At 39.5% G+C, this 21,911-nt stretch overlaps 1 protein-coding gene across 2 annotated transcripts in view; it reads left to right on the plus strand.

The window, feature by feature from the left end:
- RAB5A (RAB5A, member RAS oncogene family) overlaps positions 1-21,757 on the plus strand; it is a 39,115-nt gene extending 17,358 nt beyond the window's left edge. For both annotated transcript variants that reach the window (XM_039480230.2, XM_074405718.1), the window contains exons 3-6: positions 12,954-13,105; positions 13,333-13,455; positions 15,590-15,683; positions 20,894-21,757. In XM_039480230.2, the coding sequence (XP_039336164.1) occupies positions 12,954-13,105; positions 13,333-13,455; positions 15,590-15,683; positions 20,894-21,009 (485 nt within the window). In that variant the 3' untranslated portion in view covers positions 21,010-21,757. The remainder of the gene's footprint in view (positions 1-12,953; positions 13,106-13,332; positions 13,456-15,589; positions 15,684-20,893) is intronic.
- The last annotated feature ends 154 nt before the right edge of the window (positions 21,758-21,911 follow it).

Here is a 21,911-nt window from a genome sequence, read left to right on the forward strand (position 1 = left end):
CTAATATCTGGGATTACAGGCACCTGTCCCCATGCCCAGCTAATTTCTTTTTTTTTTTTTTTTTTTTTTTTTTTGAGACAGAGTTTCGCTCTTGTTACCCAGGCTGGAGTGCAATGGCGCGATCTCGGCTCACTGCAACCTCCGCCTCCTGGGTTCAAGCAATTCTCCTGCCTCAGCCTCCTGAGTAGCTGGGATTACAGGCACGCGCCACCATGCACAGCTAATTTTTAGTATTTTTAGTAGAGACGGGGTTTCACCATGTTGACAGGATGGTCTCGATCTCTCGACCTCGTGATCCACCCGTCTCGGCCTCCCAAAGTGCTGGGATTACAGGCTTGAGCCACCGCGCCCGGCAATTTCTTTTTTTTTTTAATAGACACAGTGTTTCACCGTGTTGGCCAGGCTGGTCTCAGAACACCTGACCTCAGGTGACCTGCTCGCCTCCGCCTCCCAAAGTGCTGGGATTACAGGCGTGAGCCACTGCACCCAGCTCTGGCTACTTTTTTTTGTGTGTGTGACCGAGTTTCGTTCTTGTTACCCAGGCTGGAGTGCAATGGCGCCATCTTGGCTCACCGCAACCTCCGCCTCCTGGGTTCAGGCAATTCTCCTGCCTCCGCCTTCTGAGTAGCTGGGATTACAGGCACGCGCCACCATGCCCAGCTAATTTTTTGTATTTTTAGTAGAGACACGGTTTCACCATGTTGACCAGGACAGTCTCGATCTCTTGACCTCGTGATCCACCTGCCTCAGCCTCCCAAAGTGCTGGGATTACAGGCTTGAGCCACCGCGCCCGGCTCTGGCTAATTTTTAAGATGAGGTCTTGCTACGTTGCCCAGGCTTGTCTTGAACTTCTGGCCTTGAGCAGTCTTCCTGAGACAGGAATCCCAAAGTGCTTGGATTACAGGTGTGAGCCACTGTGCCCAGCCATGTATTAGGACTTCTAAATTCATTTTGTATGTAAGTTGTTGCCAAGCCTGAAAGAGTCACTTTGAAGGCCAGTAATGTTTTAAAGGTCTGGAAGATTCTCTTGAGAGCTAGGAAGCATTATGTGCTAGGTTCTTGAACCAGGAGAAAAGGGGTATCACTAAGGAGAAAGGGGAAGGAATCCTGGTATGCACAATTGCTTGGACACTATCCTTGCACCTTTGACATGTTTAGGAAAGTACTATTGAACTGTTTGGTAAAGTATCTGTTGTCTATAGATAAAATATCTTTTGTAGACATTTATATATCTACCTACCTACCTATAGATATAGCTGTATCTTTATCTATAGATTCCTTAAAGCTAAGCTAATTTCTTCAACTTTTTCTCTGTTGATATTTGTTTGGTAGCCTTTACCTCATTCTAGTTAATAACTTGTAACAATCTGTACCCTATTATTTTTTTTTAATACCTTTTGTCTTTGTAATGTGTTCTTTCATTCTTCCCCATTCAGTTTTGGTATGTTCTTGTTACCTAAATCTAATCTGGTGAGCAGAGATTATGCCACTTGGTGAGGTAATCACAAGGTCTTAGTTCTGAAGGCTCTGATATTGGCTTTATCAGTTTATTCTAGGGTGATCAGATTTGGGTCACTAACTCAGTACTAGCCAAACTCCTAAGATTATTTTATTTATTTTGTTTTAGACAGTCACCTAGGCTGGAGTGCAGTAACACGATCTTGGCTCACTGCAACCTGTGTCTCCCTAGTTCAGACGATTCTTGTACCTCAGCCTCCTGAGTAGCTAGGACTACAGGCATATGTTACCACATCTAGCTATTTTTTTGTATTTTTAGTAGAGATGGGGGGTTGCCATGTTAGCCATGCTGGTCTTGAACTCTTGACCTCAGGTCCCACCTCAGCCTCCTAAAATGCTGGGATTATAGGCAACCGTGCCCAGCCAAACCTCCTAAGATTAATTTTATTTATTTGAGATGGACTCTTGCTCTGTCCCCCAGGCTGGAGTGCAGTGGTGTGATCTTGGCTTACTGCAACATCTGCCTCCTGGATTCAAGCCATTCTCCTGCCTCAGCCTCCCAAGTCACTGGGATTACAAGTGTGTGCTACCATGCCTGACTAATTTTTGTGTTTTTTAATAGAGACGAGGTTTCACCATGTTGGTCAGGCTGGTCTTGAACTTCTGACATAAGTGATCCACCTGCCTTGGCTGAGATTATATGTGTGAGCCACCACGCCTGGCCCTAAGATTAATTTTCAAACAATGTGCATCAGTATGTTAGAAATACCTGGTGTTAGCTGGTTGTGGTTGTCCATGCCCATAGTCCCATCTACTGGGGAGGCTGAGTTAGGAGGATTGCTTGAGGCCAGGAGTTCAAGGGTACAGTGAACTATGATTGCACTACTGCCCCAACCTAGGTGACAGTGGGAGACCCTGTCTTTTAAAAAAAAAAAAAAAAAATCCTGGGGTGATGATGTTCAGCTGGTGACATGTGGCTGACAGCCTTATGTACTAGTTAGTGGATTTGCTTAGAGTTGGGTGTCCCATAAGGATTGCTGTCAAGCTGTGATAATGAAAAGCATTGACTTCTCAATATCCTTTCCCCTAGACACTGTTGGAGGAATATTAATCTTTATTCTTTACCTCACTCTTGGCTTGATGCAATATCTTCCCTGTGTATCATTAATATTCTTCAGGATTTTTTTTTTCTTTTTTTCTTTTTTTTGAGACAGAGTTTCGCTCTTGTTACCCAGGCTGGAGTGCAATGGCGCGATCTCAGCTCACCACAACCTCCGCCTCCTGGGTTCAGGTAATTCTCCTGCCTCAGCCTCCTGAGTAGCTGGGATTATAGGCACGCGCCACCATGCCCAGCTAATTTTTTGTATTTTTATTAGAGTCGGGGTTTCACCATGTTGACCAGGTTGGTCTCGATCTCTCGACCTTGTGATCCACCCACCTCGGCCTCCCAAAGTGCTGGGATTACAGGCTTGAGCCACCGCGCCTGGCCCTATTCTTCAGGATTTTAAATCATTTCACAGCAGTTACCTTTAGATGTTGCTCATAGATTTTTATATTTTTTTCCTTCCTTTATTTATTTTTGGGTACGGGGGTGAGGATGGGACGACGGGGTCTCGCTGTCACCCAGGCTCAGGTGATCCTTCTGCCTGAGCCGGCAACCTGTCTCTCCAACAACCCCCACCCAACCCCAGTACTGGGAGTACAGGTGCACACCACCACGCCTGTTTTTGTATTTTTGTTAGTAGCGACAGGGTTTCTCCATGTTGCCCAGGCTGGTCTCGAACTCCTGGGCTCAAGCGATGTACCCTCCTGGGCCTCCCAAAGTGTTGGGACTACAGGTGTGAACTATTGTACCAGCCCCAGATTTCTTTTTTAAATTGTGGTAAAATATCCATAACCCAAAACCATTTTTTAGTATACAGTTGAGTGATATTAAGTACTTTAACATTGTTATGTGACTATCCAAAACTTTATCTTCCCTAATTGAAACTCTGTACCCATTAAACAATAACTCCTCCTTCCTCCCATGCCTGGCAACCACCATTCACATTTTTCTCTCTGACTACTCTAGCTATCTCACATAAGTAGAATTGTACAGTATTTGTCATTCTGTGGTTTCCTTATTTCATTTAGCATAATGTCTTCAACATTCCATGTTGTAACATGTGGCAGAGTTTTTTTCCTAAAATTTCTTAAGCTGGCCAATATTCCATTGTATCTATATACTTTATCTTGTTTGTCCATCATTGGGCACTTAGGTTTCTTTCATCTTTAGCTATTATGAATAATGTTGCTGTAAACACTGGCGTATAAATACGGTTTTAAGTTCCTGCTTTCACTACTTTTGGATGTATGCCCATACGTGAAATTGCTGGATCATATGGTGATTCTATCTTTAGTGTTTTTGAGAAATCTCTATACCGTTTTCCACACCAGCTGCATAGCAGTTCCAATTTCTCCACATCATCACCCACACTTTACCTTTTTCTCTTGCTTTTTTGATCACAGCCATTCTAGTGGCAGTCAAGTGGTAGTTTGTGGTTTTGATTTACATATCCCTAATAATTGGTGATATTTAACATCTTTGTATCTTTTCATGTGCTTATTGGACTTTTTTGGTTTTTTGAGACACGGTCTCCCTCTGTCACCCAGGCTGGAGTGCAGTAATAGGTTTACAGCACACTGCAGCCTTGGCCTCCAGAGCTCAAGTGATTCTTCCACCTGTACCTCCCAAGTAGTCCAGCACATAGCCCCATGCCTGGCAGATTTTTAAATATTTTGTAGAGACAGAGTCTCACTCTGTTGCCCAGGCTGATCTCAAACTCCTGCTGCTCAAGCAGTCCTTCTGCCTCAGACTTCCAAAGTCCTGGGATTACATGAGTGAGCCGCTGTGTCCAGCCCTATTGGTCATTTGTATATATTTGTTGGATAAATGTCTTTTCAAGTCCTTTGTCCATTTTCTTTTTTTGAGTCAGAATTTCACTCTGTTGCCTAGGCTGGAGTGCAGTGGCATGATCTTCATTCACCCTACCCTCCATCTCGGTACAAGCAATTCTCCTGCCTCAGCCTCCCTAGTAGATGCAATTACAGGCATCCGCCACCACGTCCAGCTAATTTTTATATATCTAACAGAGCCAAGGTTTCGTCATTTTGGCCAGGCTGATCTCAAACCCCTGACCTCAGATGATCTGCCCATTTCGGCCTCTGGAAGTGTTGGGATTACAGGCATGAGCCACTGTGCCAAGCCGTTTGTCCATTTTCTAACCGGGTTTTTTGTTGTTGCTGAGTTGTAGTTCTTTATATTAGTATATTCTAGCTGTTAGTCGCTTATGAGATGCTCATTGATTTTTAAGAATGAATCCTAGATAAGTTGGTATTTATAGATCACCTTTTAAGATGAATTAACTTTGGGAAGATTGCTGTTTTTCTGTGTTATCTATACAATTTTTTATTTTGTTGTTAGGTTTTGGAATATTTGCTTTTTGGGTGTACTCATAGCGTGTGTGCTTTACTCTCTCTTTTTTTTTTTCCTGGGTGCTGAGTAATACTTTACCCTATTCTACTTTTGTTTCTTTTTTTCTCTTCCTCCTCACATTAATTGAAGTGTAACTCTTGGCCGGGCGCGGTGGTTCAAGCCTGTAATCCTAGCACTTTGGGAGGCCGAGGCGGGCGGATCACAAGGTCAAGAGATCAAGACCATCCTGGTCAACATGGTGAAACCCCGTCTCTACTGAAAATACAAAAAATTAGCTGGGCATGGTGGCGCATGCCTGTAATCCCAGCTACTCAGGAGGCTGAGGCAGGAGAATTGCCTGAACCCAGGGGGCAGAGGTTGCGGTGAGCCGAGATCGCGCCATTGCACTCCAGCCTGGGTAACAAGAGCGAAACTCCGTCTCAAAAAAAAAAAAAAGAAATGTAACTCTTCCCTAATTGCACTCACCATTGTCTCCTCTGGGATCCATTCACTGGGTGCTTCCTGTATACACATCGTTTTTATAGGAAATAAAAATGGCTTCAGTTTTTATTTTTCCCGTTTTCGGCTATGTATTCTCTGTAATTTTATCATCTGAAGTTAGTGCTTATCTGTCAGAGAAAATCATGTTGGATTACTGCTATTAGTACTGATTTTTCCCAGCAAACCAATTTCTGTCTTCACTGATAACTTTAGTACCTGATTCTAACAATCTGTAACTTGAGTTTTTTGATCAGAAAGCCCCTATTCTATTTCTGAAATTTTGAACAGACCCTTTCCCCTCTCTAGTCACTATATCTTTTCCTTTTAGTTTTAATTTAATTCCTACTTAATACTTACTATGTGTTTAGTTACTTGTATTTTTTTTCACTTACACATTTGGATTGTTTTTTAAAGGTACTCAAATACGACAATCTTACTGTTTCTCTATACACATTTATTTACTACTGAAAATTGAAAAAGTAGAACATCGGCCAGGCATGGTGGCTCACGCCTATAATCCCAGCACTTTGGGAGGCCAAGGCGGGTGGATCACAAGTTTAGGAGTTCAGGACCAGCCTGACCAACGATATAAAATTTTAAAAAATGAAAGTAGAATATCAAAATTTCCTTTTACTGCAATTCAAATTTTTGAAAACAAGAAAATCTAATTTATTATGCTTTAGCGAAACTACCCAGTGTTTTCTTTACATTCTTTCCCCACAAGTTACTTTACTTCTGATTCTTTCTTTTGAGACAGTCTCTCTCTGTCGCCCAGACTGAAGTGCAATGGCACGATCTCACTAACTGCAACCTTTGCCTCCAGGGTTTAAGCATTTCTCATGCCTCCCAAGTAGGTGGGACTACAGGCACGTGCCACCATGCCCATCTAACTTTTGTATTTTTAATAGAACCAGGGTTTTACAATTTTGGCCAGGCTGGTCCCAAATTCCTGGCCTCAAGTGACCCTCCTGCTTCGGCCTTCCAAAGTGCTGGGATTACAGGCATGAGCCATTGTGCCTTACTTCCAAATCTTGATGTTGGATTTCATTTCACTAAAAAGCTTATTTTTAATTGTTAAAAAATTTATTTGAGCATAAAAGATTATTCTACCTACTCTCCTGCCCTCACGCCATGGTTTAGAATTTAGTTAAGATTATCAGGTTAAGAAGTATCAGCATTTTCATGCCTTTGCTACATGTTACCAAGATCCTTTCCTAAAGAGTTGTACGGTATTACCAGCTGTGCTTGGGCTTTTGCAAATTCCTGTTTTTATGTTTTGTTTGTTTGTTTTTTTTTTTTTGAGACAGCGTCTCATTCTTGTTGCCCAGGCTGGAATGCAATGACACGATCTTAGCTCACTGCAACCTCCTCCTGCCAGGTTCAGGTGATTCTTCTGCCTCAGCCTCCCGAGTAGCTAGTGTTAACAGGAGTTGCCCACCTCCACGTCCAGCTGATTTTTGTATTTTTAGTAGAGATGGGGTTTCACCATGTTGGCCCGGCTGGTCTTGAACTCCTGGCCTCTGACCTTAAGTGATCTACCCGCTTCGGCCTCCCAAAGTGCTGAGATTACAGGCATGAGCCACTGTGCCTGGACTATTTTTTTCATTATGCTAATTTAGGAGATAAAAATTGTTTTTACTGTGTGGATGGTTTCGTTAACTACTGGTCTCCTTTTCTCATACTTCTTTTGTGGATTGTCTTTACACATTTATCCTTGAGGTTCTAAAGTGTTTCTAGAGATTTATATTAGCTTTCTACACATTGAAAATACTAATCCCTTAGCATCCGTGGTAGAAATTTTTCTCATTATGTTTGCCCCTTTGTTATGGATGTATGACACAAGTTTTGCAAACCTGAAATCTTAAATTTGTGCATAGTCAAATCAAATCTATAGTCCTTTTTTTTTTTTTTTTTTTTCCTTTTTTAATCACCAAAGGCACTAGACTGGATATCTGTAGTCTTATATAGAATTTTGGTCAATTTTAATAAAGTAATTCTTTCCTATCAGTTTTGATAAATAGTAAGTTTGGGCCTGAAGTTGTATGCTTTCTCAGTTTTTGTATTTTTTCCCTTACTGTTAAATTTATGTAGAATCATTTTAATTATGTGGGGGGGTTACTTTTTTTTTTTTTTTTTTTTTTTAATGAAATGGAGTCTCACTCTGCCGCCCAGGCTGGAGTTTAGTAGTGCAGTCTCAGCTTACTGCATCTGCCGCCTCCTGGGTTCAAGTGATTCTCCTGCCTCATCCTCCTGAATAGCTGGTATTACAGGTGCATGCCACCACACCTGGCCAATTTTTATATTTTTAGTAGAGACGCGGTTTTTCACCGTGTTGGTCAGGCTGGTCTTGAACTCCTGACCTTGTGATCTGCCCACCTCAACCTCCCAAAGTACTGAGATTATAGGCATGAGCCACCACACCCAGCCACTTTGTTTTTAAATTGTTAATCTTTGGTTTAATGCCATCAATTTGGATATTCTTTCCTTTGCCCAAGGTATTGTAGTGTCTTACGGCTTACTATTTTGAGTCTTGCATATTATAATAGGCCTTTGGTATTTGCAGATTTGACATTTAAAGCTTCAGCTGTTCTCAACTGATCCCAAGTTATGTGATAAAGTAATTTGTAGTTTTCCTGAGGCTGAAATGTTACTTGCTTGCTGACAAGCTTGCAAATAGGAGTTGATCACGTAGCTCAGAGGGAGCCTATCAGACAGGCCAGCACCCACATCTCAACGCAGCTTTGTTTTTCTCTGCTTGTCATCGCGTACACAGTAACTCTCCAAGTGATAAAAGCTGTTTCTTTGTGAAATATGGGCCCGAAAAGAAAACCAACTGCTAGTGCTGGTGATGGAAGTGAAGAAAAATGAAGAGGTCTAAGAGTGATGATTCTTAGCCAGAAAATAGACGTTTTGGATAAATTAAAGTGGTTTTACAGATTCAGGTAAGTTTGTGGTTGGTTAATGTTGCTACAGTATTGATGTAGTAGTTTATCTTTTCAGACGCAGAATTTATTTATATAACTTTATAAATTACTAGTAATGTATTTTTAGGAACACTAAGGATTTGAAGATGTCACCTAGATGTCAATTACACTTCACTGAGTTTTATAGGGAAAGTGAAACACCATAGTAGTATTTGGTCAGGTGTGGTGACTCATGCTTGTATTCCCAGAACTTTAGGAGGCCAAGGCAAATAGATCACCAGATGTCAGAAGTTCAAGACCAGTCTGGCTAACATGGTGAAACCCTGTCGCTACTAAAAATACAAAAATTAGCCGGGTGTGATGGCAGCCACCTGTAATCCCAGCTACTCAGGAGGCTGAGGTAGGAGAATCACTTGAACCCAGGAAGCAGAGGTTGCAGTGAGCTGAGGTAGAGCCATTGCATTCCAACCTGGACAACAAGAGCAAAACTCCATCTCAAAAAAAACAAAAACAAAACTTTAGGACTTGGGGAAATCATGAAAGTCTTGGAGTGTGTTACGTATATCAAGAGTTTATTATGCTGGCCAATATTATTCCAATAATATTTCTGTTCATGTGGTATTGCAGCACTTTTCGGTTTTTTAAGTATATTGTAAAACTTATTTTCCCTGGCCTCTAATATTGGTCTTTTTCTCCCCCAGAATTGTGCTTTATCATACCACATGAACAACAGTACAGTGTTTTTGTTGTTGTTTTTTATTGTGTGTGTGTGTGTGTGTGTGTGTGTGTGTTTTGGGGTCAGGGGACAGAGTTACAGTCTTGCTGCCCAGGCTGGAGTGCAATGACACGATCTTGGCTCACTGCAACCTCCGCCTTGCAGATTCAAGTGATTCTCCTGCCTCAGCCTCCTGAGTAGTTAGGGTTACAGGCATGCACCACCGTGCCTGGCTGATTTTTTTGTATTTTTAGTAGAAATGAGGTTTTGCCATATTGATTAGGCTGGTCTCAAACTCCTGACTTCAGGTGGTCCACCCGCCTCAGCCTCCCAAAGTGCTGGGATTACAGGCATGAGCCACTGCGCCCAGCCTAGTACAGTGTTATCAAGTGAAAAATATCTTGGTGTTTTTGAGGTCGTGTTATAACTTGAGTAAAAACCTTTTGGAATATCTATTTTTTCACATTTGGGAGCTGCTTCTCTCTCTATTCAAATGTTATCTGAAATAGCCCCTAAATGGTTCCATGTATCTTTTATGAACTTCCTTCTTTTAGCAGACATTTTTAAACATCTGTGTGAACAAGGATTTATATTAGATGCTGGTACAGAAAGGAGCTTCTACAAGTTGAGCATCCCTAATCTGAAGTCTGAAATAATCCCCAACTCTTCGAGTATAAATATGATGTCACAAGTGAACAATTTCACACCTTAACACCTTTACCTTCTGATAAAACAATGTACATAAACTGTTTCATGCGCAAAATTATTTTAGCTTTAGCCTGTGTGTACAAACTTAGGTGAAACAAATGAATTTCATGTTTTGACTTGGGTCCCTTCCCAAAAATATCTCATTATGTCTATGCAAATATTACAAACTCTTCGAAAATCCAAAACACTTCCTAGTATTTCAGACAAGGGATACTTAACCTGTGGTCATTGCTCAAGTAACTTCCAGTCAAGGAGCAGAAAAAGATATATAAACCAGTGATTATAAAAGGTGTGAAACATTATTTCACAGAGAACTCTGGGAGCACAGATGTAGTGAAGAAAAGTTTCTAAGCAGAGCTAAGGAATGAATTGATTGTCTTCTTTGTTAATCTGAGTGGGATCCATTCCCATTCCAGCATGGTTTCCCGTGGTTTTATTCCTAGATTTAGAAAGAATGCCCTGTTTTGCTGTAAGGAAGAATCTTACGTGTTTACTAGGAATGGATATTGACTCAAATGCCTTTTTGTAATTTGTTTAAATAAAAATGGATTTTTCTTCATTAGCCTGTTAGTGTAATAGTTTTGTGTTTCTGCAAGAATCTCCTTGGTCATGGGCATTTGTTTGTCTTAATGTATTTGTTGCAGTTTCTTTGTATTTTATTTGGCATTTTTGTACATTTATTATAGAAAAGGTTGGTGATCTTTTGTGATATTTTTAACTGACTTGAGAATTGGACCATATTTTCTTTAAGGCAACATCACTAATACAGTTGGCTCTGTGAATTTGTAAGTTCCACGTTTATGGACGTAACCAACTGCAGGTTGAAAATATTAAGGGGCAGAAAATTCACTTAGCTTCAAAACGCAAAAATTAAATTTGCCACACACTGAATACTATGTTGAATCCATGTGAAGTCATGCTAGGTATTATGTTAGGTGTTATAAGTAATCTAGAGATGCTTTAAAGTATACAGGAGGATGTACTTAGGTATATGCAAATACTTTGCAATTTTATATCAGGGACTTGAATATCCTCAGATTTTGTTATCCATCGGGGGATTCTAGAACCAGTCCTTCATAATACCTGGGGAGGGCTTGGAAATAGTCCTCCACCAATACTGAGAGACGACTGTGGTTATTTTCCTGAGCCTGAAGTTTACTTGTGGATGTATAAATGAATGTTTTTACTACTAGTATACTGTGTGGTCATAGCATGTCTAAAAATGAAAACAGTCTGTATATTTTAATTTTCCAAGTTTGCATCAAACTATACTTGAAAAAAGGCTTATGTATTGTAATTTATTTTCCTCTTTTCCTTTTTGATATGAAGTACTGTCTTAGGGACTTAATTTTAGTTTTAAAACATTTTTCGATCCTACAAGAGAACCGCTCATGACCTTGAAAAAGTGACACAGTGCACTCTGGGTATCTTTACCATAAATGCAGTTTATTAGAAAATGGATAATTCTGCTAATTGTTGGTTAAAAAAAGTTTGAACTGGATTAGAATATATTTGCAGTATGATTAGCGAAAATTCATAAATTAGGATTTAGGTGAAAGTAAAGACATTTACAGTATTGTTTGGAAAATTCAGAAGATTTTAGTTGTTGTACTAAAGCCAGCAACCAGTTAACCTGAAAGAGCATGAAAAGTAAATGTTAAGTCTAATATAAAAGAGCTATATCTCATTAGATTTCATTTTTTTTAGCACATTTGATACTACTTAGTAAATCTCTATCAACATCACTAGATAAACTGCTGTAATTTAGAGAAATATAATTCTTTTGCATAATACGACAGTTTTAGAAAATTGAAATTCAAGTGCAGGCCATTTTGGGAATAGGGTTTGAATATCACACCTTGATCTAAACGTAGAAGGAAGGGAGGAGCATACCAATTAACAGTGAATGGTAGAGCAGCAGCAGAGGGAAGTCTAATTGGTGTACCGTGTGACATTTTGATACTAGAATAGTAGAGGAGAGGGTTTGTTGCTATCAGCCAGCGTGCTGGCAAAAATGGCTCTGTGTGGGCCTTTTAATTTTAACAATAAAGTACTATTTAGTAATGCTACTTTCTTAGTGTTAGAATCAGGATAAATACAGATCCAAAAAATTCTTATGGCAGGGAGTGAAAGAGGTAGAAGCAAATATTGAATCAACTGAACAAATTAAATCTAAGTTAAGGTAATAATGACTACTACAATTAAATTGTCATAATGTTTTAAAAGATAATATAACAAGAGGCTGGGTGCAGTAGCTCACACCTTAATCTTGGCACTTTGGGGAGGCACTCCAGCCTGGGCAGAATGAGACTGTCTCAGGAAAAAAAAAAAAAAAAATATATATATATATATATATAAATTTGATGATAATGGACTGGGATTAAATTGCCAGTGTGTGCCAATAAAAACTAGTAAAATGGAATAGGACATGGTATTGGCAATGTAGATGGTAATTATAAGAATACTGGGTTTCCCCCCATTTTTTAAGACTATCAGTGCATTTCTTTAATTGTGAAGCAATTCAAAAATGTAGTCTTGGCTGGGCATGGTGGCTCATGCCTGTCATCCCAGCTCTTTGGGAGGCAAAGGTGTACAAAATACCTGAGGTTGGGAGTTCGAGACCAGCCTGGCCAACATGGGAAAATCCTGTCTCTATTAAAAATACAAAAATTAGCCAGGTATGGTGGTGGACGCCTGTAGTCCCAGCTACTCAGGTGGCTGAGGCAGGAGAATTACTTGAACCTGGGAGGCGGAGGTTGCAGTGAGCCAAGATCATGACTCTGCACTCTAGCCTGGACGACAGAGTGAGACTCTGTCTCAAAAAAAAAAAAAAGAAATGTAATCTTAAGCTTATTTAGTATTATAAGAACTTTTCAATCTGTGATTTCACTACAAAGGCTTTATATGTAAGCATGTATGTAAATAGCTCAGAAGCATACATTTGTCAGTATTTAAAGCCATTATCAACTGCAATCTGTCAAGTTTCTAGGTGTTTTTTTTTTTTTTTTTTTGGTTTGTTTTTTGGTTTGGGTTTTTGTTTTAAACCCTCATTACTTTCCACTGACACATAATAGTTATATGTGTTTGTGGGGTATAGTGTGACATTTTGATACACGTATACAACCAGGCGTTTTCTATATTGTGAAAACATTGGGAGAAAAATGGTTAACTTATTGCAGTCCTTTTCTTTCAGCTGCTTTTCTAACCCAAACTGTATGTCTTGATGACACTACAGTAAAGTTTGAAATATGGGATACAGCTGGTCAAGAACGATACCATAGCCTAGCACCAATGTACTACAGAGGAGCGCAGGCAGCCATAGTTGTATATGATATCACAAATGAGGTAAGTACGGATGCGTTCCACAGTGAAACTAACCTTTCTGCTGAAGCTTTTGTGAATTAGAAAATCTGGTTTAAAAATAAATAAAATGAAAATATCTCATAATACAGTAATCCTAATCATTTCTTTTCCACAGTCACTTTGGACAGTCTTTTAAAGCCTTGTATCACAAAGATGTTTCCTAACCATTTTTTGAGCCTGTGCCAAATAGTTGTTTCTTTGTTTAACAGGAGTCCTTTGCAAGAGCAAAAAATTGGGTTAAAGAACTTCAGAGGCAAGCAAGTCCTAATATTGTAATAGCTTTATCAGGAAACAAGGCTGACCTAGCAAATAAAAGAGCAGTAGATTTCCAGGTATGTTAAATTTATTTTTCATTTGAAAGGCACTTTGCTTCCTGTATATTTTTCTTTTGTGTCAACACTTGAATTGGTTATAATGTTAAAACCATGCAAGTAATAGAAAATACAGATTTTTAAAGCAAATATGAAGTACTACGTGTAATAAAATGCTTCTTCTGATAAACCTAAACTTGTAAATATATTACTGTAATATATAAACTGATTCAAGGATTTTGTAGACTTAAACAATAAAGGCTAAGCCTGGTGGCTCATGCCTGTAATCCCAGCACTTTGGGAGGCCAGGGCGGGTGGGTCACCTGAGGTTAGGAGTGTGAGACCAGCTTGATAAACATGGAGAAACACTGTCTCTACTAAAAATACAAAATCAGTTAGTTGTGGTGGTGCATGCCTGTAATCCCAACTACTTGGGAGGCTGAGGCAGGGGAAATCGCTTGAACCCAGGAGGCAGAGGTTGTGTTGAGCTGAGTTCACGCCATCACATTCCAGCCTAGGCAACAAGAGTGAAACACTTGTGTGTACCCACATATATACATGCCCACACACTTGTGTGGTTGTTCTTAAAGGGCATTCAAAAATAAAGGCTCTGTCAGTCTACATCCAGAGTTGAAAATAAAAAAGCTAAAAAATAATTAAAAAAAAAATTTTAAGGCTCAAGAAAATACAGTTTGTGTCTTACGATTGCTAATTCAGAATGTTTGCTGCCACAAAATAGAGCAAGTGCAATCACTTAAAAACAAAGCAGGGCCGGGCGCGGTGGCTCAAGCCTGTAATCCCAGCACTTTGGGAGGCCGAGGCGGGTGGATCACGAGGTCGAGAGATCGAGACCAACCATGGTCAACATGGTGAAACCCCGTCTCTACTAAAAATACAAAAAATTAGCTGGGCATGGTGGTGCGTGCCTATAATCCCAGCTACTCAGGAGGCTGAGGCAGGAGAATTGCCTGAACCCAGGAGGCGGAGGTTGCAGTGAGCCGAGATCGCGCCATTGCACTCCAGCCTGGGTAACAAGAGCGAAACGCCGTCTCAAAAAAAAAAAAAAAAAAAAAGCAAAGCAAGTTCTCTACCTAGACCTCTAGACCTCTCTTGCTCTTTGGCTTCTCTACTAGAAGGGTGGTTGTCCTACTATGTATATATCAATGATGGAATAGTTTTCTTGTTTGATGACAGTGATGGAATACATGTATTCTTGCACCATTAGTTAATAAGCTGAGCATGTTACACTTGTAATTTTATTTAATTCTTACAAAAATGGTGTGAGGTATAGTATCATCCGTTACTCTTTCCAAAATTATTCTCTCCACAGCACAAGAGTGGTAAAGAAAACACTTAAGTTACCATCAGAAGTGGCCCTGTCACATAACAGTTCAGAGGAACCTCAGTTGTTTCCTTGTCCAATAGGAAAGATCATTGGTTACCCCTCACAACAGCTATGAGGATCAAAAATAATACTGCTGGGTGCAGTGGCTCAAGCCTGTAATCCCAGCACTTTGGGAGGCCGAGGCAGGTGGATCACAAGGTCAAGAGATAGAGACCATCCTGGTCAACATGGTGAAACCCCATCTCTACTAAAAAAACAAACAAAAAATAATAAAAATATATGTAAACTGTAAAAGCATGACAAAAATGTAGGGCAGTGATATAATTTTCAAGGGAATGATTCATGATATATTCAGGATTATAATGCTGCTGTAGAAGTCATTGAAAATTAAATATAAGGTTGTCATTTAGTGGTCGAAGCCAGTGTTAGATACTTGGTTTCCCTTTGTCTTCATTGCAGATAATAAGTGTAAATAAAAAGATTGCCATTGAGATCAAAGAGGGTTTTATTTAGAATAAGATAATTCTCCCCCATCTCTGGAACTCAGTATTTGAAAGCAGATTTAATGTAAGAACAGATTAATCAAGGTGGGATAATGCCAGAAGTTCAGACAAAAAAAGAAATAGTCCATTATAAAATTATTTTGCACAGTACTCTTACTGTTGTACTTATTACACAGTTGTTGATTATAGATGATTATAGATAATCAGGTTGGAGTAGTAATAAGTAAGTCTCCTTTTCTGTAACAAATATAAAGCAGGTGTAGTGTATTTCCAGGAGATATATCTCATTTTTTTGTTCTGTAAACAGGAAGCACAGTCCTATGCAGATGACAATAGTTTATTATTCATGGAGACATCAGCTAAAACATCAATGAATGTAAATGAAATATTCATGGCAATAGGTAAGATTAATATCTCTTTTAAAATGATCAATATAAGTAAAAGTAAGTGTGAAGCATATTTGGTTTGACTGTCTCTTGTTTAAAAAGTTCCTGGGGGTGGCGGGGAGGGGGGCGTTGTGTGTGATTATACCACTTTTCTAGGTCTCTTCCACAAAGCAATACTTTGTTGGTAATATTGTTAAGTTTGAAAGATGATTACCTGTTAGGTTGTAATACTGTCAATTTAGGTAGGCTTATTCCAGGTAAGTTAAGCCTGAACCTTAACCTAATAGTTGAAACAGATTTTGCAAAGGTTTCACTGGGAAAATTGGATAAATATGGTTTTTTAAATTAGGTTATAGTTTTTAAAAATCAAATTGTTGGTAAGTATAACTCAGAAGAACATAACACATAAGTATACAGGTTGACAAATTATTTTAATGTAAACATTATAAAGGAGACGATTTCAGGGCATAGAGGCATAAAGAGAAAAAGGGAAAACAAAACAGCACCCATACTTGATATTACCTCAGATGGACATTTGATCTTACACGGTGTTCTTGCCTTTGCTTTAAGGTACTTTTAACTGATGGTAATTGCTGTTTCAGTTTTTGATTATAGGTAACAAATTTGGAGTTGTAATAAGCCTCCGTTTTTTCTATAACAAAAATGAAGGTTGGTTTTGTTTTTTGGTTTTTGACCCTTTCCTCTTTCCATTGGTTTTAAGGTATAGATTCTATCTGAAAGGTCTGTTTTGGTTGTTCTCAAAGTTTGCTGTCTCTAGTTTTTATATACATAGCACTCTTCTCATCCCGTACCATCTTTTATTTTACAGCACTAATTCTTAACTGGGGTGTTCACAGTCCTAACCCCAAGTAAGAAATATTCTTAAATTGAACTTACATAAATAGTTAATAGCTGAAACAGAGAATAATGAAAACCCAGTAAAAGTTGCAAGTATTTTTATTATTTTTCACAAGGTGACAGAGTTTAATGGTACTTCATTTGAAATGGTTAAAAAAAAAACTTGCCTGTTTCTCGTGTAAAATGTTTTCCTGAAAAACTCAAGTTTGCAGTTTGCTAGGGAAATACTGGCATAGTTGTGAAGGATTGTGTGATAATATATTCATTTTTAAATGGACACCTTACACTCAGAATCACATCTGAAAAGTTAGAGGAAACAAGGAGATAATAGGTCTCTGAAATCAGCCTGGACTTTAAATGTTTTTGACAGTGTTTAAACTCTACCAGATGGGCTTTAATTTGTACCTTTTATTCAAACATGCTAATAAAGTCATTTTTTGAGTTAGAAAGTAGCCTACGTATTTTAGTTTTTTGTTTTTTTCTGAAGTTAGAATCCCTTCTTAAAACCTATGGGCAAATGGAATTATGGCCTTTCCATTTCCTTCACTAGATTAGTAAATTATTTTTCTTTTTTTTTTGTTATGAAGGAGTAATTTGATAGATGAGTAACTTACATAGTGCATTCATAACAGTTCTTTTTTTTTTTTTTTTTTTGAGACAGAGTGTCGCTCTTCTTACCCAGGCTGGAGTGCAATGGCTTGATCTCGGCTCACCGCAACCTCCGCCTCCTGGGTTCAAGCAATTCTCCTGCCTCAGCCTCCTGAGTAGCTGGGACTACAGGTACACGCCACCATGCCCAGCTAATTTTTTGTATTTTTAGTCGAGACGGGGTTTCACCACGTTGACCAGATGGTCTCAATCTCTCGACCTCGTGATCCACCCGCCTTGGCCTCCCAAAGTGCTGGGATTACAGGCTTGAGCCACCGCGCCCGGCCGCATTCATAACAGTTCTAATCAATGCAGGGGGCTAAAAAGTTTCTCGTTCTAATTTACTTCCTTCAGCCTCCGAATCTCACTCACATCTGCTTTAAACACTTGAGGAGGGAAGCATGCTAAAGGGAGACATGATTGCTCAATCCGGAACCTAAGTTACTATTATTGTACAGTGTATAATGCTATTTTGTGTCCCAGGTACCAGCATTCAGCATCTGTGGGACTTTGCTTATAAATACATTTGATTGGAGATTTACCACTAAAACCATTTATGCTACCAGCCCTAGAGCCAGTCCTAGAAAAGTAGCCCAACTGTAGGCTTTCTTTCCAAACTTAAGTGCTCCTGGCTTCCAGATACATTGCCCAACCCAGCATCTAGGATTCTAAAAATGGTTGATGCTGATGTGAAATGAATGTGTAGAACAAATAAAGGATAAAACGTCCACAATGCAACTAGGCAATCCGATTTCCGAAGTAGAGCATATTCAACCTGAGTCAAAGCTGTGGTAAAGTTAAGAGTCTTACCGTAGTAGTCCATCCCCAAGATTGATAGAGATATGTATGTACAGCCACTCTCACAATCAGTACTCTTAGACATTTTTAATAATCTGCCACCCCTGAAAAAATGAATTTAGCACATCAAAGATCTTATGGATTAAAATAAACTACAGCAGTCTCCAACTTTACAATAGTTTGACTTAACAATTTTTTAACTTAACGATGGTGTGAAAGTGATACACATTCAGCACATTCTCTACTTTGGGGTTACATTCAGAAACCCATCATAAATTTAAAATATCATAAATCAGGCCAGGCACAGTGACTCACGCCTGGAATCCTAGCACTTTTGGAGGCCAAAATGGACGGATCACCTGAGATCAGGAGTTGGTCAGGAAACCAGCCTGGCCAACATGTCGAAACCCTGTCTCTATTAAAAATACAAAAATGAGCTGGGCATGGTGGTGTGCGCCTGTAGTCCCAGCTACTTGGGAGGCTGAGACAGGAAAATTGCTTGAAACCAGGAGGCAGAGGTCCCATTGAGCTGAGACCATGCCAGAGTACTCCAGCCTGGGTGACAGAGCAAACTGTTTCTCAAAAAAAATAAAAAATAAAAACATACAACTTAGAATGGATATATTAGAAAGTAGCCCCATTGTAAGTCAAGGAGCATCTGTATATCCAGCAGGTAAGTTTTTTTTAATCATTGGTAAGCACACTTTAGAGAATACCCATTAGCTCTGTAGAGCTTGGCAGGGGTAAAGCCATAGCTGCTGGTTGAGTATGTTTTCTGAATCTGACAAGCCATACTCATCTGACTGAAATAAAATTGGGAAATAGTTTTTGAAGATGGGGTCTTCAGGATCAATTCCATTTGTATTAGGTATAACTACTGGTGAGTCAGATTAGTATTCATCAGCCCATAAAAGGAGAAAATGAGGTTGGGTGTAGTGACTCACTCCTGTAATCCCAGTACTTTGAGAGGCCCCAGTGGGATGATCTTCAAGTCCAGGAGTTCTAGACCAGCCTGGACAAGAGAGCAAGACCCTGTCTCTGAAAAAAAAACAAAAAACAGGCATAGTGGTATATACACCCTGTAGTCTCAGCTACTTGGGAGGCTGAGGTGGGTGGATCTATTGAGCCCAGAGATTCAAGGCTGCAATGAGCTATAATTGTTGCACCACACTCCAGCTTGGGCTACAGAGGGAGACCTTGTCTCCACAAAGAAAAGAAGTATGGCTTCAAGCTACACTCAAACTAAGATCACAATAAAGTGTTGAGTATGTCTGAATATGTATGGGTATGTTTGTGTCTGAGTGTATTTCCACCTGCATGCTAAGGTATGTTTGTGTGTCGAGTATATTTCCGCCAGTATGCTAAGTTTTGACACATGCAAGCATCTAACTTGGGTTCTACTGCCCTTCCTTTGCTCAAGGCGTAGATTATAATTGTTAATTCTCAGAAATTCGGCACTTACCTATTTTCCCTTTATTTCAAGGTAGCTGATAGTTACACTGCAAAGTGTAAGTTTCTCCTTTAAAAACTAAGAGATCGAGCATAGTAGCTCGTGCTTGCTGTCCCAGCACATGGGAGGCTGAAGCGGAAGGGGTTGCTTCAGCCCATGAGTTCAGAACCAGCCTAGGCAACAAAGTGAGACACTCAGGGCTGCAGTGAGCCATGATCACACCATCCTGGGTGACAGAGTAAGACCCTGTCTCTTAAAAAAAGAGAGGGAGGGCCTGGCGCGGTGGCTCAAGCCTGTAATCCCAGCACTTTGGGAGGCCGAAGCAGGTGGATCACGAGGTCAAGAGATCGAGACCATCCTGGTCAACATGGTGAAACCCCATCTCTACTAAAAAAATAAAATAAAATAATTAGCTGGGCATGGTGGCGCGTGCCTGTAATCCCAGCTACTCAGGAGGCTGAGGCAGGAGAATAGCCTGAACCCAGAAGGCAGAGGTTGCGGTGAGCTGAGATCGCGACATTGCACTCCAGCCCGGGTAACAAGAGTGAAACTCTGTCTCAAAAAAGAGAGGGAGAAAATGTATATAGATGTTTTAAGGCCAGAGACTATAGAAGCCAGGAAGGAAATAGTAGATATGATCTGTCATAATTCAGGGTGATAATTAGTTGCACAATTAGGACAAGTTTTGTTGAGGTGATGATTGCGATGGTATTTGTTTCTCTCCTGACTTGGTCTAAAAAGTGTTTGTGGCAGTCTTAGAGAATGCTAATACGAGCTGAGACTCTTTATGAACTTGCTGGCCATCATCTTTATTGACTTAAGATTGTTTTAATAGAAGTAATAATAATGATGGGTGCCGTGACTCATGCCTGTAATCCCTATACTTTGGGAGGCTGAAGGCAGGTGAATCACTTGAGGTCAGGAATTCAAGATCAGCTTGGGCAACATGGTGAAATCTGTTTGTACTAAAAAACAAAAATTAGCCTGGCATGGTGGTACGTGCCTATAACGCCAGCTACTCAGGAGGTCAAGGCACGAGAATCACTTGAAGCCAGGAGGTGGAGGTTGCAGTGAGCTGAGATTGCATCATTGCACTCCAGCCTAGGTGAGCCTAGGTCACAAAGCAAAACTCTGAGAAAAAAAAAGTAATAATGAATATAAAATATGGTATTATTAAGTGAATCTGTATAGAGAATTATATAAGCATTAGTCAGGCTTAAGTTTTAATTGTATCTGTAACCAGTCCCTGTCTACCCTTCCCTCAACACTATTACCCCAGAGATCAAACACCCTAAGACAGCAGCCAGTGTTTTGGCATTTAATAGATACTTTTAACATTTGAAAAGAATGAACATATGGTTATGTGATACTTTGGGGGTAACCTAACTGGAAAGAAAGATTATAAATAAACAGATGAAACTAATATTAATATGAATATTCTAATTCTATTTATTTGATCATTTTCTCTCAGCTAAAAAATTGCCAAAGAATGAACCACAAAATCCAGGAGCAAATTCCGCCAGAGGAAGAGGAGTAGACCTTACTGAACCTACACAACCAACCAGGAGTCAGTGTTGTAGTAACTAAACCTCTAGTTTGAACTAGCTGGAATAGTCTTCTGCTTCCTAAATGGTAATAACAATGGAATTGGAGCATTTAACCAGCCCACTATGACTTCCAAAAGAAGAGACTTACGATAGAGTCAAGTTTCTAATACAGAATTATTTTAAGTGTTTCGAACTTAATTTTTAATAACATGCATGGGTCCCTCTTAGTAATGTTTCAGCAATAGGGAAAAATGAGAACTATGTGGACATTTGTTTCATTGGAAGGTTAGGGGAAATAATTTCCCATCACTAGAAATATAGACAAATGAGTGTCTGGACCCACACAGTTAACCAGCCCATTTCTCCACACTGGTACAGTAATCACCTGTGAAAAAAATTTGGAACTTACTAATTGGAGCTTTTCAAAAACATTCTTTTTTTAGAAGAAGATTCTAAAGTTACTTACGATGCTTAGCTGTAGTATTCAAGCAAATGTTCATTTCTCCTGGTACCTGTATTTAAATTGTACATTCCACATTTTAATGAATTAACCACAAGAAAATAATCCCACATATACAAGGTGGGGGTCGGGGGGCAGGGAAGAGTATTAATGGTATCTAAATTATAGCCAGTCCTGTTTTTTATAATGGGGTAAAAAAAAATGCAACCCCATCTTGTTCTAGGAATTTGAGAACTAATAAATGCATCTTAATGGATAGTGTTTCTTACAAACATATGAGTTCTTTAACAAAAATGAAATAAACCAGGTGTCTGTGATTTCTAATTAATCACTGCTGGCCATTACATAGATTTTGTTGTTTGGGGCAGGGAGGGGGCTTTTGTTCCCTTTTGACATAATATAGTCAATGCACTAACAATTATGTATATTCAAACTTGATTTTAAATTTGACGTTCAGCTGTACTGTAAATAGGGTACTGCAT

Source organism: Saimiri boliviensis, chromosome 9 (genome assembly GCF_048565385.1).
Source record: "Saimiri boliviensis isolate mSaiBol1 chromosome 9, mSaiBol1.pri, whole genome shotgun sequence".
Taxonomy (NCBI): domain Eukaryota; kingdom Metazoa; phylum Chordata; class Mammalia; order Primates; family Cebidae; genus Saimiri; species Saimiri boliviensis.